Source organism: Onychostruthus taczanowskii, unplaced genomic scaffold, assembly GCF_017590055.1.
Source record: "Onychostruthus taczanowskii isolate IOZ18803 unplaced genomic scaffold, ASM1759005v1 scaffold10, whole genome shotgun sequence".
Classification (NCBI taxonomy): Eukaryota; Metazoa; Chordata; class Aves; order Passeriformes; family Passeridae; genus Onychostruthus; species Onychostruthus taczanowskii.
The window spans coordinates 13,942,068-13,959,395 of record NW_024496526.1 but is presented as its reverse complement, the minus strand read 5'-3'; the positions used below and the strand labels follow the sequence as shown (position 1 = coordinate 13,959,395).

At 40.0% G+C, this 17,328-nt stretch overlaps 1 protein-coding gene across 1 annotated transcript in view; it reads right to left on the bottom strand.

Moving 5' to 3' along the window:
* The window catches only part of KYNU (kynureninase), a 60,607-nt gene that overhangs the window by 23,647 nt on the left and 19,632 nt on the right, over positions 1 to 17,328 (bottom strand). Inside the window, exons 4-9 of the mRNA XM_041407855.1 lie at positions 17,103 to 17,185; positions 11,449 to 11,510; positions 10,044 to 10,115; positions 8,487 to 8,561; positions 7,013 to 7,159; positions 628 to 726 (exon numbers count right to left, since the gene is read on the bottom strand). Of these exons, the coding sequence (XP_041263789.1) occupies positions 628 to 726; positions 7,013 to 7,159; positions 8,487 to 8,561; positions 10,044 to 10,115; positions 11,449 to 11,510; positions 17,103 to 17,185 (538 nt within the window). The remainder of the gene's footprint in view (positions 1 to 627; positions 727 to 7,012; positions 7,160 to 8,486; positions 8,562 to 10,043; positions 10,116 to 11,448; positions 11,511 to 17,102; positions 17,186 to 17,328) is intronic.

The window sequence follows — 17,328 nt, the reverse complement described above, 5'->3', positions numbered from 1 at the left end:
TCTAGTGGTTTCTAGATGGAGATCTTAGCATTTGTCACAAAGTGCTGATGGAGATAAAAGCAGATATCTTTTTTCAGATTAGTTTTTGAAGTATCTCTCTTGGCTTATGTACGGTATTTGAAGTCTAAGAGGCCAGAAAATTAAAGTACATCTGAAACAGTATAGCAAAGTCATCAAACAATTAATCTGACTATGTCTGACAAGTCTTAATCTCACTAGGAGTCAAAGGAACTAAAGATACCTTGGCTCTGTGATCTGAAATTATTAAAGTTTAGACAAGAATATTTTCTTATTTAGGGACCACTTCATAAAATACTACAGCTGTGAGACCTTCTTGGTGTGAGAAATAAGAGAAGAGCCCCTGATCCCAGGTCTACAGGGCAGATGTTTAACCATCACCATCATCCATCCCACATCCACAAGACCTTGTAGGTCATGCCACTTTTTGCACCCACTCATAACAAAGGCACATTAAAGTCAGTGTCCATCTCTTTGTTGTGGAGAATTCAAAGATTCAGCCAAGTCTTGCTCACTGTTCAGGTGCAGGTCTTATCGCCTGACCTGTGTGCTGACCCATGAGATAAGTGACATTATGGAAAATGGTCTCCAGCCACGAATCTGTTTTACCTTGTAGGAGCACCAGCAAGCAAAATCTACTCCCCAGTCATGCAAATGAAGCTCTACATTCCCAACAGCGTGAGCCAGGTCGAATCCAACAAGGCATCCCTGCAGGAAAGAGATGATTATGAGGTTACTTATTAAGATAATCATCACTGTGATATTATTTTGAAATAAGTCCTTCAGAGCTTAACTTGCTCTCAGTATGTGCAGGCTACCTAGAGATTTTTTTACAGAAGCACAGAGTGATAGGATAAGGAATGGATTTAAACTCAAAGAGGAGAGATTTAGGTTAGATGTTAGGAAGAAATATTTTTCTGTGAGGGTGGTGAGACACTGGAACAAGTTACTCAGAGAAAGTGTGGATGTCCCATTCCTGGGAGTGTTCAAGGGCAGGTTGGATTGGGCCTGGAGCAACCTGGGATAGTGGATGGTGTCCCTGCCCATGGCAGGGGGGTGGGACAAGTCAATCCTTAAGGTCCCTTCCAACCCAAACCCTTCTATGATTAATCTATCAAGTCCTATCTGTTCTTAGAGATTACTGGAAGTTTTCTACAGATACACGCACATAGAGATCACCAATTTTTCTGTGATTTGTCTTCAGGGATGCTTGGATAGTGTTTAGACTTCTGAGGTTCTGATTGTGCAGGGAAGTGGAATCACTTGAAATGAGTATTGAGAACAAATGTATCAATACAAATTCTTCCTGTATGGCACAACAACCCCCAGGCAGAGACAAAGCAGTAATGGTCATAGTGATGCCAGTTACCCATGAACAATTACATTTCAATATATATTCATGCTCAAGGTGTCCCTGGTATTTAAACAAGGACGGCCTTGACTTTGGGAATCCAAATGGATGAGATAGCAGCTTATGCAATGCCTTGATCTTTAGGAACTTTCATACTTGTCTTTAAAAAGAAGGAATCTGTCTTTTCTCTGTGAAAAGCCTTGTATTTGCCATATCCACAATTTTCACAGGACACTGGGAAAAAGTGGGGGGAAATACCCCAATATCGAACGACCAAGAGATTTCTAGATCTAAAAGTATGAGTTTTACACACGAAATAACCACTGGATGGCAGCATTTTTAAACTAAAAAGTTATTCTAAGCTTTGCTATTTATTTAAGAGCAGAGAAATAAAACTGCTTTTTGTGCCTGGACTACAAATTAAATGCTATTTTACATTTTGCTTTTAAAACACAAACAGCTTGCTTGCAAGCAGCAGGGTAGGAATAAGAGTGAGAGCACAGGCTTCAGAAAAATCAACGTCCAATAATAAAACAAAGGGGTTTTTTAAGAATCTCCTGCTGTTTCTTGCATGGAGAGAGTCTTAGCTAAATTATTTAAGCAGTACTTTGGTATATTTAATCTTCTGTATAAACTAGATAACAATTTGTACAGAGCAGCATTTTAAGAAGATGTGACACGTTAATTCTAATGGAGACATTTGTGAAGTTATCAGCTTGAAAAGTCACTCCAAAACGATGGGAAGAAAACTCATTGTCATAGCATTTGCATGATCTAAATGTTGGAACTAGAGTCCCAATAAACAGCGGTGGTGGCTTGATTTCACAGGGACACAGAGAACTGAGTTAAGAGAAATCAACTGACATGGTGAAGCTAATGCAGAGAGGCTGGGACACGCTGAATTCTGATGGGAATGCTCCTATTCAGGGATAAAATGGCTTTGGATCAGAGAAATAAGCTACAGCAAAGTAAAGTCAATTGCCAATGAATGAGGAGGTTCTCATAGGGTTTTAAGGCATCAACTTCAAAACTTCAATTGACTGGATTTAAACCTTAACAGGTACATACATCCCACAGAAACTGTTGGAAGCAATTCTATGACAGATGCACTGGTTTCAGTGGAAACCAGGAATAACAGGTGAGGATCTTGCAGAATGTGTGCGTCTGGCTGTACATTTATAAAACTGAAACAAAAAAAGAAAAAAAAAAAAACAAAAAAAACCAACCCCCCCCCCCAAAAAAAAAAGGAAGTTGCTTATAAAGAAAAAGCATGTAAGAAATTTATTCTAGAAATCATGTGCCAAAACCAGGTGTCCTTTCCTTGTCAGTACACCATATACTCTATAAAACATTATGTTCAACCACATAATATCAAATTATGAAAATACAGTGGGTGGAAGAAAGGAGGAGACACCTTGGGACAGTTGGGTGCCCTCACAGTAACGAGGCTCCACAACCACGTCCACACACGTGACCTTGACATGGACAAATGTTCTTGGGCACTGACAGCGGCCGCAACAGATCAGCTTGAACAAAAAGGAAGGTCATTGACATAACACCCATGGGCCATCCTTCTAAACTCCTTTAGCTGCTCCTCACCACTTTGAAATTGGTTGGCAGATCCTACTGGGCACTGTTTAACAATATTGAGGCATGGGAAATTCGGGTTCAGCGCTGGCAGGGTTCCTGCATCGTCTCAGAAACGCCCACTCGCACCAGTTTGTTCGAGTCGTCATCTGCAAGATGGGTTGTGCTGGTTTGCTTTCCCAGGGAGGTGTCTGGCACTTGAGTCACACAAACAGCAAATGTTTAGCCACACAGATTGCATGGAAAAAGTAAAACAAACTGAAGCAGCTCTCCCTGCACAAGCCACGCAGAACCAGGACTGTGTGGGAACGGCGCCTCCCCAGACTGGGGGGAAACAGAGCTCTCCATCTGCTCCGGGCAAAGGAGAGGACATGTGCTCTCCCCTGCCTCTTCTGTTTTATTCTAACATCTAAAAGTCATTTCTGCCAAGTGTCTGGGTAGCTGCTGATAACCAGCAGGTAACAACTCAGCATGGACAATGACATTTGGAGAGAGGGAGAGAAATGACAGCTTCACGCCAGCAAAGCTGGGACATTTAGAAAGAGAGACAGGAAAAGAAATGAAGGATCTTAAAGCTCTTCCTACTGGGACTCAAGAGATTAAAATATTTTACATAACTGTACAGAGTCAGTGGAAAGTACGATATAACTTATGAAATGAAAATTGTGTTTGAAAGGTAGAGTCTCCTAAAAGTCAGCCATTTCTTCACTTGTAGAAGAATAAAACAACTCAGCCTCCTCCATCCTCTAGAGCAAGCTTGAAAGTATGAAACAAGGAAAACTGTTACATCCTCTTCAGCCTGCTGATGAGTCTCTTGCACAATACGTAGTAATTTCGATTTATCTGAGAGACCTTAGATGGAAAAATAGCCTGAGGTAATTTTTCAAGCTTAATTTAGTTCATTTAATATTTAATGAGTTAATGAAGCTGTCTATGTGCAGAGCTTTCACTCCGGGAGGAATCTTAATGTACGCAGAGAACTTAGGAAATTGGCTTAAAAAATGTAAAAGGAAATCAGTAACTTAATTCGTAAATGATTGACCTCAAGAATCTTAGGACATTTTCCAGGCCTCCAGAGCTCACAGCTCAAATCTCTAGCCAAGCCCTGATAGGACACAACACTGTGGGACTTTATTTCAATAGTACATTAAAAGAATTATTAAGACCATCTGTATAGGACTTTTCTCTCTGACATACCGGCTGACAAGTGATTTTTTTTTCTCCTCTCTTCTTCTCAAATAACATTTTCACCTTGTATTTTCCCTTTCTGACTCGTTTGCTTGTCAGCTCTCCCCAACCTATTTTCTGTTCAGGAGTGCAGGGTCATTCACCACCCTTCATCCCTGGGAAGGAGAGCCTTGCATTTTTGCTACAATCATGATTTTTCAGTCTTATCTGCTCTTAAAAGAACTTTCAGCTTATCTGTGATAATATGTTGACTAGAAAACAATTCTGGATTCATCAGGTCCAGAAGCTCTTGAAGGAGATATGGTAAGTCCAATTAAAGACCTGTATAGATACATAGATGCTAATGACTCTGCTTCAGCAGTTGGTTTTGTTTTCCTCTAATCCAACAGCAGCTCCTAACCCCAGCTTTGGCCTGGGAAAAAAGGAGAGGAGCCAATTCTTTTGAAAGCCCCACATTTCAGACATTTTGATAACCAGAAGCCCTGAGTCCAAGATAAGCAGCAGGGAACAGAAATGCTTCTTACCAACAGAAACACTTCATGAATCAACGATTTTGTGGCTGTTCATGTAAATATTTGTCATACCCAGATGCTGAAGTGTGGTCTAACAGTTTCTTACATGGAGGGTTTGTATAAACATATAAACATCACTTAACCTGTGGGCAGAATCTGTAAGGACATTGAGCTGAGTGTTTCTGACAGGAGGGAAATAAAAACACGGCTGGCTCACGCTTTTCAAGCCTTAAGGGTACTCAAACAGTTCTTCAGGTTGAATTAATTTTGCTTTTTCAGTAAACTAATGATATTTTAGTTCATTAATCTACCTGGATCTTGACCCTGCATATTCAAACCACTAGAAATTCAATTTGATGGGGTTTTTTTCTCTCTCTTGAAAAATCTGTGGAAGAAGAGATTCATGTCTACATTATGTCATTTCTAACAGGCATTCAGATGGAAACAGGCCTTTGACATCTACCTGTTCCTGCTGGAATGCTGAATTGCTGTCACAAATTGTTCTCCTCTTGAGGAACATGATACAGTCTCTGGGTAAAGTGTGTGGCATTTTTGTATTCATCCCTGTGGAAGCCCATATCTCTGAGTTAATAATATTATTATTTGCACTTCCCTTGCAGAAATTTTAATTTTTCTTCATCAAGTCCTGGTTATCTCCTCAGATTTTATAAACACCAAATCCATTTTCCCTCTGTGTAATAAACTGTGAGTGCCTACTCTCTCCCAGAACACCACTTTGGGGCAGTTTAGAGCTATCAGTGAAACTGCATCTCTTCCACATATCCAAGTCTGCGGCCGACAGTCCAGAGAGCATCTTTGGAGAGGTGGTAAGGCGATAGGTTTTTCCCAGGTTGTTCATCTTTATGGAAAGGAAGGAAGATTTCTCTCTCTCTTTCTCAGACACCTTTCAGACACATCACGGAGCGGCTTTCTGGGAAGCAGCACTGAAGACATGTAGGTGTTGGCAGCTCTGCTGCCACCAGGAGAGAGAGAGTGTGGAGCAGTGGGTGGCATCGTCCTGTTAATAACCTGTCTTCCCTTTCTAACATTCCAGTACGGTGGAATTGTGATTTTTTTTTGTGGTCAGCAAAGTGCTGGCAGACACTCCAGGAAAGCACCATGGCAGTGTTGCTTTTGGAGCTCCTGCACAAACCCACTTCCCCTGCAGCTGATTCCCCGCATTTCTTTTCACCCTGCTTTTCCACATCCCTTTCAGAAGTTGGTTTTGTTTTGTGCTGTTTTTAACACTGGGTTTTAACACCAGGTGCTGCTCTGTGAGAACATTCCCTTTTTACATCCCACGGGCCCTGCACCAGCTCTCACACCTGCTCTACTCTCCCAGGGGGGACTTTACCATCTCTTACCATCAGCATAACTTATGCCCTGACGTCCAGAAAAAATTCCACTGCCAAACCTACAGCTACAGAAGATGTACAGTGTGCTGTGAGGCAGGAACCTCTCCAGCAAGTTAAACCATTAAATATAAAGAGTTAGCTGGTTTGTCAAAAACCCAGTGATACCAAATAAGTTTACCCTTCAGTGGTTTAATCTTGTATGAGATAAGCTGCACCCAGTAAAAGGCTGCCAGCATGGAAAGTCTGGTGACCTCCTGTTGATAAGACAACTTAATTAAAAACTATTTTCTCCTGGATTCCTAAGGCAATTGAGATGGTTAAAGAGTTTTACAGCTATGTCCACAGAACACACTGCCTGCAAGATCTGAAGGCGGAGTCATCACTAAAATACACTCATCTTGTGATGTCGATGTGCTCCACATTGTGCCTGTCTCCAGAAAACTCATCAGTGGAGTCTGAGCAGTGCTGGCTCTGTGGGGATCTCACCCCCCTGCTCAGGGGGGGCAAAATCTGCCAGAACACAGCTACAGGAAAGGAGGAAAATCATACAAGTCTCATGTTGGAAAAGTTCAGAAAAAGCTCAGAAATCTTACACAAACTAACTTTCAAAGACAAGTTAGAGCTGTGATTGCCTCCTCCTCCTCCTTCACTGATGCTCTTGGTATTCTACCCTTCAAGAAAAGCCATGTCAAAATTAATAGTCATTAATTACCTTTTCCAAATAGTTTAACATTCATCTGCCTGAAAGATTGCTCCCACAGGGCTATTTCTTCATGCAGCACACAGTCCCCAAAGGTCTGAGCACAGAGTGCTTTCACATTTTACCAGAGACCTACAAATTTAAATTCAATTTGATGGGGAAAAAAAAAAAAAACAACGAAAAAAAAAAAAAAAAAACAAAAAAAAAAAAAAAAAAAACAAAACAAACCAAGAACAACTGATTTCACAGAGAAAGCTGATCTAAAATTGGTATGGAAATGACACATCTGGAGCAGTCCTACCTTTTTTTGGCCAGCCCTTGTTATTCTAGGGATGTCAAACAACTGTCCCGTGTAGTACTGCACCCCACTGAACAGAATGACAGCAATAGAGTCCCCTTCCTTCTCAATTACAGCCAGGATATCTTCAGTCCTCAAGGTCTCTTCCCCCTAAAACAAAATTAAAGGGCACATTTTACATCAACTCTGGCAGCAATGGCATTGCCATTCCTTATTTCATAATCTATATTTTATCATGAAAGGAGATCAAAAGCAAACCCTTGTCTCAGTAATGATATACAAAGGTACTGCTATGAAGTAGCCTATGAGCAAGTAACCTCAAAAAAATAATCATTAGCAAGTGAATCTTGGAGGTGCCTGTTATAAAATGTCTATTCACTTCATACTCTAACATGCTTCATACCCTTTAATATTTCTGACAGTTTTAATTTACAGTCAAAAATTCCTGGTGCAGACAGAATATCTAATGGTTTTTAAGTGGCATCTGAAATTTGTGACACCCACAAGATTTGAAAGTTGTCTATCAGCTTCAGTCTTTACTTTTCTGATAAACTTGGTATCCCACAGGAAGCTATTATAAACCTGACATATTCATATTTCAAAAACAGTGTCTCACATCATCAAAAGTACAAAAATCCCCAAACCTGTGGTCATTAAATATAGAAGAATTTCAACCATGAGGAAAAAAACCCCAAAACCTCATTTTTGATTCTTTACAGGAAAATTACTGCCCCATCCTCCTCCTGTCTTCCTAGCAAGGGATCTTGTAAAACATACCACCACCTAGGGATCAATTAGGCAGTGAAAACCTAGAATTAAATTAGACTTGTTACTGAAAAAAGCTTGGGCAAGATGGTTGAATTGCAAGGGACTGTTATTATCTCAACAATCTCTGCAAATCTATCAAGCGTTCAGGAGTGGGCTCTTTACTCACAAGATGACTCAGATTTCAGAAGCAAAAGGTCACCCTCGGTTTATAGTTAGGTGACAAAGTTCTTAATGCTGCAGAAGTGAAGCGAGGCAGCATTTCAAATTAATCTGAATTGCATATTACTGAGAGCAGACCTTTCCCTCAGCCCGTGCTGATGCAGACACAGTGCTGCTCGTGTTATGGCAATCTCTTACCTCAGGACATTCAAAGGACACTGGGAATTCTCAATGAGTCAAAATCACATTTTGCAGGTGACTCAGGGTGCTGCCAGTTTTTTTTTTTTGGAAACAGGAAAAATAGAGAGAATAGATTTTTTTGTTGTTTTTGTTGTTCTTCTGGGAAAGTTAACTATTGAATCAGCAATTATAAAGTGGGGTCTTAATGTCAAAAATATGTGCTGAAGCACATCTGTTTAAGATCCATAAATTTTATCTACATTTTAATGCACAGATTACCTTTTCTACACTAGAATGTTTGAGAATATTCACATGAAAGGTGTTTCTGCCCTTGGTGGCAGCAAGCAGAAGTGACAGATTCCTCACCAACCTGCCGTGGCTGCAGCAGGACCATGCTTTTCTCCACCTCCAGCCCATGCAGTCGGATCTGGGACTCCACAGCATACTGGAAGAGAATTCCATGCAGACACCATTAACTCAAATACATGATAAACAACTACAAGGAAAAAAAGGACAAACACATCAGAACTTGAGAAAGCTGTTCAGATGCCTTGCCTTTCACTAAAAGTAAGCTTGAAAGCATAATCTAACTCCACTGAGAAATTCACAGATTTTCTTTGGATTCAAAAACATCTGAATTTAATTCACATGAGAATTAATTTAATGCCTTTGCAAGGACAAAGTCAAAGCCTGAATCCCACAGGATAAATCCATGGAGCAGAATGAGGGTGGAGACAGGGCCCTTAGCAACCTGATCCAGTGGGTGGCATCCCTGCCCATGGCAGGAGTGGGAACATGATGACTTTGAAGTCCTTTCCAACCTAAAGCATTCCCTGGTTCTGTGGTGTGATGGATGCACTTCACCAGAGGCCAGAAAGCCAAACCTTCCTTGGGATAACAGCCAAGGAGGACTGAGCATCCCTTCTCCAGGAGCCCTGGGTACCCACATGCCCTGCTGCCAACTCTGGCCAGCACAGACATCCTGCCCTGTGACATTCTCACCTCTTCTATTTGCTGCACAGCTGGAGGAAAATAAGAGCTTTAAACTCTCAAGCTATTTAAAAAATCCTATCAACCGATTTTATCGATAAATAATGGTCCTGGAGATCAAGTAACAATCATCAAATAGCAGTATAAAAGAGTTTAAAATTTCATGACAGGAACTGAAGTGATGGCAGTTGCAGAGATTATTACTGAAGTGCCATAGAAATTTAAGAGGATGGAGTGTAAATGTACAAGTGCATGTGGAACAAATGTGGGATTAATCTGAACATTACTTAGAATAAAAGCAATTTGAGGTGTATACATCTGTGCCAGCATCTTCATTACAAATAAACCTGTTAGTAGCTCGAGTCACTTTTATTGCACCTTAGAGATCAAATTTGTTATCAATTTCCAGGAGTTTACGGTGCTGATGATAAAGTAGCAGTGCCCCACAAACCCAAAGATTAATTTGCTCGAAGCTCTGATGCACAGGCTATTGTCTCTTATTTTATAGCAGACAAATTATGTTTGAACTAGTAATCTAAACTGCTAAGAACAAACATTTCCATCTCTGTCTGGGGATATATAAGTGTTAATGTTGTGAGTTTGTATTGATTTGGTTTCATAAAGTAAAACAGCAACAAGAATTAATAAAACATTTACAATTTTAGTTGATTTAGGCCAGTAGTTTGCTAGATGTCTTTAAAAAGACTAATAAATCAATGCACCCATTCATTCTTTTCCTCATGCAATACTTCTTATTTGAACAAAAAGAATAAAGCTACGATCTGTAAAGTATGCTGAGCTGAAAAGTTTCTGACAGATTTTTTTATTGTAATGTTACTTGGACAAGATGAACTAATAAATATTGAAATCGTACTACTGATATTCTTTGGGAAAATATGATTAATAATACAAATATGGTGAAATATTAATTTCTTACATGGTCAGATGGAAAGGCTCTTGCTTCTAGAAGAATTTTATAACGTCTTGGAGTAGGCTTAAAGAAAGATAGCTGTTAAGGAAAAAAAAAAAAAGAAAGAAATATTGAAATTTATCTAAGCAGAGAAGAGAAAGGTGCTCCCAGCATATGACTTAATAAAGACTGCTTTACTGTCATGCAGACCTACAGAGAATCCCCCAGAAATTACAAATATTTCTTTGTCCATATAACATTTATCAAAGTAGCAAAGTGTTATAATACTGTATTTCACATATCCATAGCAAAGGCCACCAAAACCTAGCAGTGAAAAGTTGCACTTACAGGAATCAATGGCAATGCTTTGAATGCAGCCAGGCAAGCTGGGATTTCACCCAGCTCCATCCAGAAATCAAAAGCAGCAGCTGAAGAGTAGCAGGCAGCACAAAAGAATTAGATTTACATCCCTGCCCTTAAACTTTAGTTATGGAATCATCCCTTACTCCAAAGCAAGTCTGACCAAAGACCTGATCTCAGCACCTGCAGGTGGGTGATCTTTTCTTCTCAGGTCCTGGCAAGCTGGGCTGGCCACCGTGCCAGGAGGACTATGAAGATTTACAAGCCCTCCTGCTCAATTTAGCTTGGGTTACACAGCCCTCTGCATGGTCTGTGTACTCCAGAAATTCACACCTAATTCAGGGCAGAGTAGCCACCTGAATTCACTGTACTGAGCCACACCCTGCTCCATGTTCATTAATTTTAAATGGTCCAGAGGAGCAGATCCAAGTGATAAACCTTGCTGTGAGAGCCACACAAAGGGAAGCTTCACATCTACACTCAGTTGAACCAAATATTTGGAAATATTGGAAAGCCAGAGACAGGCTCTATGCAGCCACAGGGACACCTGAGCATAAATATGACACATTTATGGTCGCTATGGCATGCAAGTCAAAATACTTTAGCACATTTTAGGCACATATCAAATAGCCTAATTCTAAGTGTCATCTCTTGTATGCAGCTGCATTTTAAGCTTGACTGATATTACAGCTTTGTCTTGCTCACAGTTGAGCTCCTGTTTCCTTAAGTTTGAAATTTGCCATGGAATTTAAATTTGAGAAGTTACTTGTAAATGTTTCTTAAATAACAATATTTCCTCTGGCAACTGACACAGAACATACGTGAGAACAGCTGAAACTTCCCCTACAGAGTCCTTGAAAATATTTCTCTGTCCAGCTTTCCTGCTCAGTATTGAGTCAGGCTGGGTCTTGCACATACATTATTCACAATACAACTCCCAGGGCTTAAAAACTTAATCTGTCTCCAGTGCTGTCTCTGTGAGGTTCTCAGAAAACACTTTGCTTACACACACACAAAGGAAGGAGAAAAATACCTGCCAACACAAGATCAAATATTCATCATAAAGACATACCATCAGAAGGTGCAAGTTAACAGTCAGCCCATTCATTAAGGCTATTTCTTGTCTTTTGGCCCCTGAAATAATAAAAAGATAAGAAGTTTGAAAAATGGTTGGAGTTTTTCTTTAAAATTTCAGAGAAATATAGAACAGTGGAGAGAAAGCAAAAGCATGAATTCAGTCAATGTCTCTCCAAAGCCTGGAAAGGAAACAAATGTTTGAGGTGTCATTAGAGTGAAATAAAAAGATTTCTTGTCTGACTCTCTACACTGCAATGGCAGGAAAATATTTATTTTTTCAGGTCAGACACAGAAAACAAAAAAACACAACTAAATCTTTCCCTTTCCCAGCAAACTACCAGTGGATTTATTATCTTGAATACCTCAGACAAGTGAGGTCACAAAGACTATATGTAAGGCAAGACTTGAAGACTTATTTTTGTAAAAAGTTCATATATAACACAAGTGAGAAAACATATTGAGATAATCATCTGTTGTAAGTGGTTACTGTAATGTCAAGATAAATCTCATCCCTAATTTAAAAAATGAAATAAGCAAAATTGACCTATTAGGTATATCAGACCATTATTAATGTAGCAGCTTCACAAGAAGCCATACCCACTTTGCTCCAAGGAGGATAATAACAGATGCCTATAGACTACAGCTAATCACAGGCAGAGCTAAATAGTAACAACTAATTGTTGTTAGCAAGTATTTAATAACAAATTCCCCAGCATTTGTCAAGTCCTGGTGGAAGGTTTTAGGTAGGACAGGGAATTGTGTGTTGGGCAGCACCAAGGCACCGAAAAAATCAGTTCCTGTTTCCTTCTGGTATGCTTGGTGTCTGTTGTTGAAAAAGAGAAATTCATTCTTGAGACAAATCCATATTTTGAGAGTCTTCTTCAGATGTGTTCATGCACCTTGTTCTGATCCTCACTCAGACACAGATTCACCAAACATGGACAGAGGTTGCAGAGAGAGAGGGATGAAGGGAAGTGTAAGCAGGCAGGGAGAGCAACAGCCACTTTTGGAATCAATAGAGAGGAAGGAAAAGCTGATTTTGGGATATAAAAGGGTAAGGGGAGACACAAGAAATGGAAATCTGAGCCCTGAATTTCTCCTGTCCCTGCCTTGGGGGACACCTGACACACTGCCACTGTATCCTAAACAGTTTAAATTCACAGAGTGATTGCTATGTCAGTGTAGGAAAAAAGATATAACCATGGGTTCAACCCAATACAGGAAAATATAGCCAAAGAACATGGAAATCTAAAATTATAATTAATTCATACATTCCTCCCAAGCAGGCCTTAGCTTCTGCCAACCCTGGAAAAGCCAAGCACTGTTCTCAATGAGCTGTTCAAGGACATTTCCACTTGTGGCTGAAATCTTCAGGTTTTGAACAGAAGGATTTGGAAAACAGGTGTCAGTGACTGGGAATGATCAGTCCAGGGGATGAGCCACACAAAAATGAGATGTCAGGAATAAGCTCCCTCCTCCTTCAGACACCAGGAACATCATCAAGTTTGTGGAAAGAAATATATAAAGGAGAAGTTCTTCATAGGGAAGTATAAGCTTTTTTCTTCCCTTAAACTCCTCTCCCTTTGCTTTCTTTTCTTCCCTCTGATAGCATTGCATCTTAAGGCTCCATGCTGCTGGAAGAGGTCACCTTGGGGTTGTTCTATTGCAGATCCAGAAGACAGCTAGAGAGAGTGATTGCAGCTCAAAACAGTATTATTTGCAGTCTTAATATTTCTATGGAACTCTTGAGGCTGAAAAAAGGGACAGGATCAAGAAATGGTATTGTTCTTATTTGTCCCTCTGCTCCTTCTGTGAAATCTGTGGCTTTCACAGCAAATTCTGCACAAGCAACCCTCTGCCTGCTGTACTGATTCTGTATAAAAGAAATGGTTAATCTGTAGATCACTTTTAGCTGCATGTTAGCATCCCAAATTAAATATGACACTACATTTGTCATGTAAGTCTTGGTCTTCCGTAAATTATATATTTATTAAAAGCCTTCCATTATTGAATTTCATGCCCACAAAACAAACCTCATCCATGTCATTGGAAAACTGTTATCCTTTATAACCTGCACTGCATTTCAGAAAACAACCTTTCCATGATCCAATTAACCTATTACAATATTCAAAGACCCGGCACACGGGAGACAAAATTATGTTTGCCTTCCTTATTTCCTAACTTTATACCATATCTCCAGGACAGTCTAAAACCTGTATGTTCTGCATGATAAATCTCCTCTTTAATAAAAGGAAGCAGTGTTTGCAAAGTACAACTTCAGAGACAATTATGATTGCGTTAGGCAGACACTGCCATCCTTCTCCTCTCTGACTGCTGGGGAAGTCTGATCCTCGCTGGAGTAAGTAAAAAGCTTTTTGTAAAATGATTGGAAAAAGGCTAAGGGACCCAATTTTGAAAATATTTTGGTTACTTCAAATAATCCTTATCACTCAAAGTCACTCCAAATCTGCTCAGCATTCAGTCTTCCCTCAACAGAGACGTGCCCGAGCCCATCGTCGAGCAGCAGCCACACAGTTAATCTTGTTCCATCAGAAGGTGATCCTGCCAAGGTTGTAATGTTTTAATAAAGTCTGGTAGGAGAGGCAGAGATTGCCTTCACTGCCTTCTGCCACTTGGTGTGAGTGCAGGAAAAAAGCTTTGGCCTCCACTGACCTTGACTCTTCATTTCACAACGTATTTACTACTGTAACTTTCATTGAACAAGAAAATGTGACTGCCTTTAATAAGCAAGGTGTTCGTGCACTATAAACCATTAAGCACACAAAGGTGTTTTACAGTCCTTGGTCCATTCCTGAATAAGTTTTAGTTGTTACCACTGCTTAGGGTGAGAAATGACAATTCTTCCTTCTCCTCCAAAGCACATTCAATACTGAATAAAAAACACAATAAAATCCCGTTATTGTTCTTACATTAATGTCAATAAGAAAGTAAATTCAGAATTCATTCAGCTACATACTTGTACATAATCAATATTATTCTTTGTTGGAAAATGGTACTTAAGCAAAAATTGTGAGGGCTGGAACTTTAAGATCCCTTCCAACCTACAACACTTCATGAAACTGTGGAATACTACATTGAAAAGAGCATTTTAACATAGATTTCTTTTTTCCCCCTCTATTTATCCTTTTAGCCTCTTCATCATTGCCTACAATTTTAAAAACTGGAATTTACTATGATACATCCATTATTTGAGAAATATTTTCATCTGTATTCTAAGAATCACTAACCTGTGTCCTGAAAAAAGAGCCACGAGGGTATTTTCTAAACAAAACCCTGCACGCAAATTTGAGGGCCAGATGTAAGCCTAGACCACAATTTACAATTTCGTCAAACAAAGCCCCAAAAATTCTGGAGAACAGAATCCAAACCATGCCTTTTATCTTCGAGAAAAATAACAGGCAGCACTTCCCAGGAAATAATTTTAAAACAAAAAAAAGTTTGATTAGTGTTAAGGAAACTTCAGTCATAATTTTTAATTGAAAATTTTAGAATATTTTTTTACCATGAAGAAAATTATAATAAGTTCATTGTGGTTAAGCCACGGTGATGTAAAAGCACTTGTGTCACATGGAGCTTGGTACATAAAAGGAAAGTAAGGAGATGGATGAGCAATTAGCTGAAATTTAAGCAAAGCTCTCATTTCCATCTCCTTACACCTACAGTGCATCTTGTAGTTAAATTAATATTAAAATAGAGACTTAGTTGGCTGCCTCTACAAGACAGATGGTTAAGGGTAAAAGGGTCCCAGCCTCGTTCTCTGCTGTCTGCAGTGACTCTTAACCTCTAGCTAAGGCCAGGGGGACCCTGGCAGGGGCAGTGGCAGCAGGTCAGGGCTCAGCCTGCCTCAGGGTTCCACATTCTGCAAACAAAGCAGAGGCAAACAGCCACAGAGGTGATGCAGAGAAAGATGATAACTCAGAAGCTTCCAGCTGTCCTTTGGGCTCTCTCTCTCCTGGTTATGTGAAGAACATCAGTGGTCATACCTTGATTACTAATTGGGGTGCCTGGGAATATGACATAAGAGAAATTCTGGTCTCCCTGCTTAGTTAAATTCAAGGTTTCCAGTTGAAAATTCCAAGGCACTTTTCCACATCTTCCTAGTTGTACCCTGCCAGAACAAGAATATCCACTGGCCAAGGGAGATGGGTCATACTGGAGAAACCCCTGAATCAGCTGCATTCAGCATTTCAACACCCTCCACTCCCTTTATGTTTCCACATTTTTATGTCCTATGATGCTTAACAGATGAGGTGCTGAGCTTGCCCTTGAGTGTAATGAAAGCAAGAGAAGTAACTTCTTAATCTCTTGAGCAGCACCAGGTACAACAACAGCAACTTACAAAATCAGAACCCCCAATCTGCATTTTGAGATTTTTATTTCATTGTGCAGATGGGATTTTTCTGCATAGCTCAGTGATGCCCAGTGTAGCCACACTCATATTTATGTTATCTCAGAGTTCACATCATGGATAGACCAACTACAACAATAATTTATTGCATTTGTTCTGCTCCAATAATAACACCCACAATTTTAGCTATTTGGAAACTTCATAAAGAATTCAGAGAGGGATTTTATTTATAAGTTTATAAATAAACTTGTCATGAAACATGCTTTAATGTCTCTGGTCCCAATTGTTCCAACCCCATTTGCTTTTCTTGAAGGAGAAAACCCATAATTTTCTCATTGAACACTTGCCTGCAGTTGGAGGAGAAATTAAGATACAATATCTAGAATACAGTAGGTCAACAGAAGGGTAATATTTTTCCTTGGTGATGGCACAAATGAATGCCTGATAATTCAGTTCTGATAGTCACTATTGAGAGTTGCCTTCAACACCTACATTGAAATATGTGCCAGATCTCCCCAAAATCTACTAACCTAGCCTTGACAACAGCTGGGAGGGCTGGGGAGAAAAAGACCCTGCCAAGATAATTTCTCTTCCCCCTTCAGAGACAACTCTGAAGGAAATCCCAGTGAAAGATTATTTCAGCAACTACACGGAGTAAGAAGTGATAGAGGAGATTTGCATTCCCACTCAGCCGACTGCTTTCATGGCAAATTCACCAGGAGGATCTCCAGGGCTCCTCAATCTCTGGAACAACCAGAAGCACTTCCTGCCGAAGTCCTGCAGCACTGCAGGCTCCTCAAAGGGAACAGCAGGGTCATGGGAACTCATCAATAGCAGGTCCTGCCCCAATTATCTGCTTCATTGCCATAAGCAGCTCTCAAATATGAGTCTGGATTTAGTGGCAGGGAAAAGAGGAAAACCAGAAAATGCCTAGATAGAAATAATTTATCAAAGGGGAAAGTTCATAATTTTACTTCTGGAACAGTGACTGAGACTCTGCAATACCAAGTGCCCTTTAAAAGGGCTTCACGCGTTAGTCCAAGTGGTTTATGATGCTCCAAGAAAACCCTCTGCTGCAATTTGTTTCATGATATGCACATCACACACATTGATCCCCTAAAACACTTGCAGCCTTAAAATAAAATTCTTGTCCATGCACAAGAAAATCTGCTTTCAAACATAAGAATAAAAGGAACTAGAGTTTCAGGTTTTGAGTCTTAAAAGAAACTAAATTTGTTTTTATTTCTGGAGAAAGGTTTTGCCCTGCATGTCACACCTACCAGCCAGCTCAGCCATCAGGTCCAGGATGCACTCATCTGCCAAAGCCCATGGGCGCTTTTCATTGAAATGGCCATGGACACCTCTGAAAAGGAATGGAAAAATGATGAAAATATGTGATATTCTACTTGGATCAGTCCTAAGAAACACATCTGATTTGGACACTCCACATTTGGAGGATGAGACTTACCTAAGCTGAGCACAACACTTTTCTCATACCATTAAACC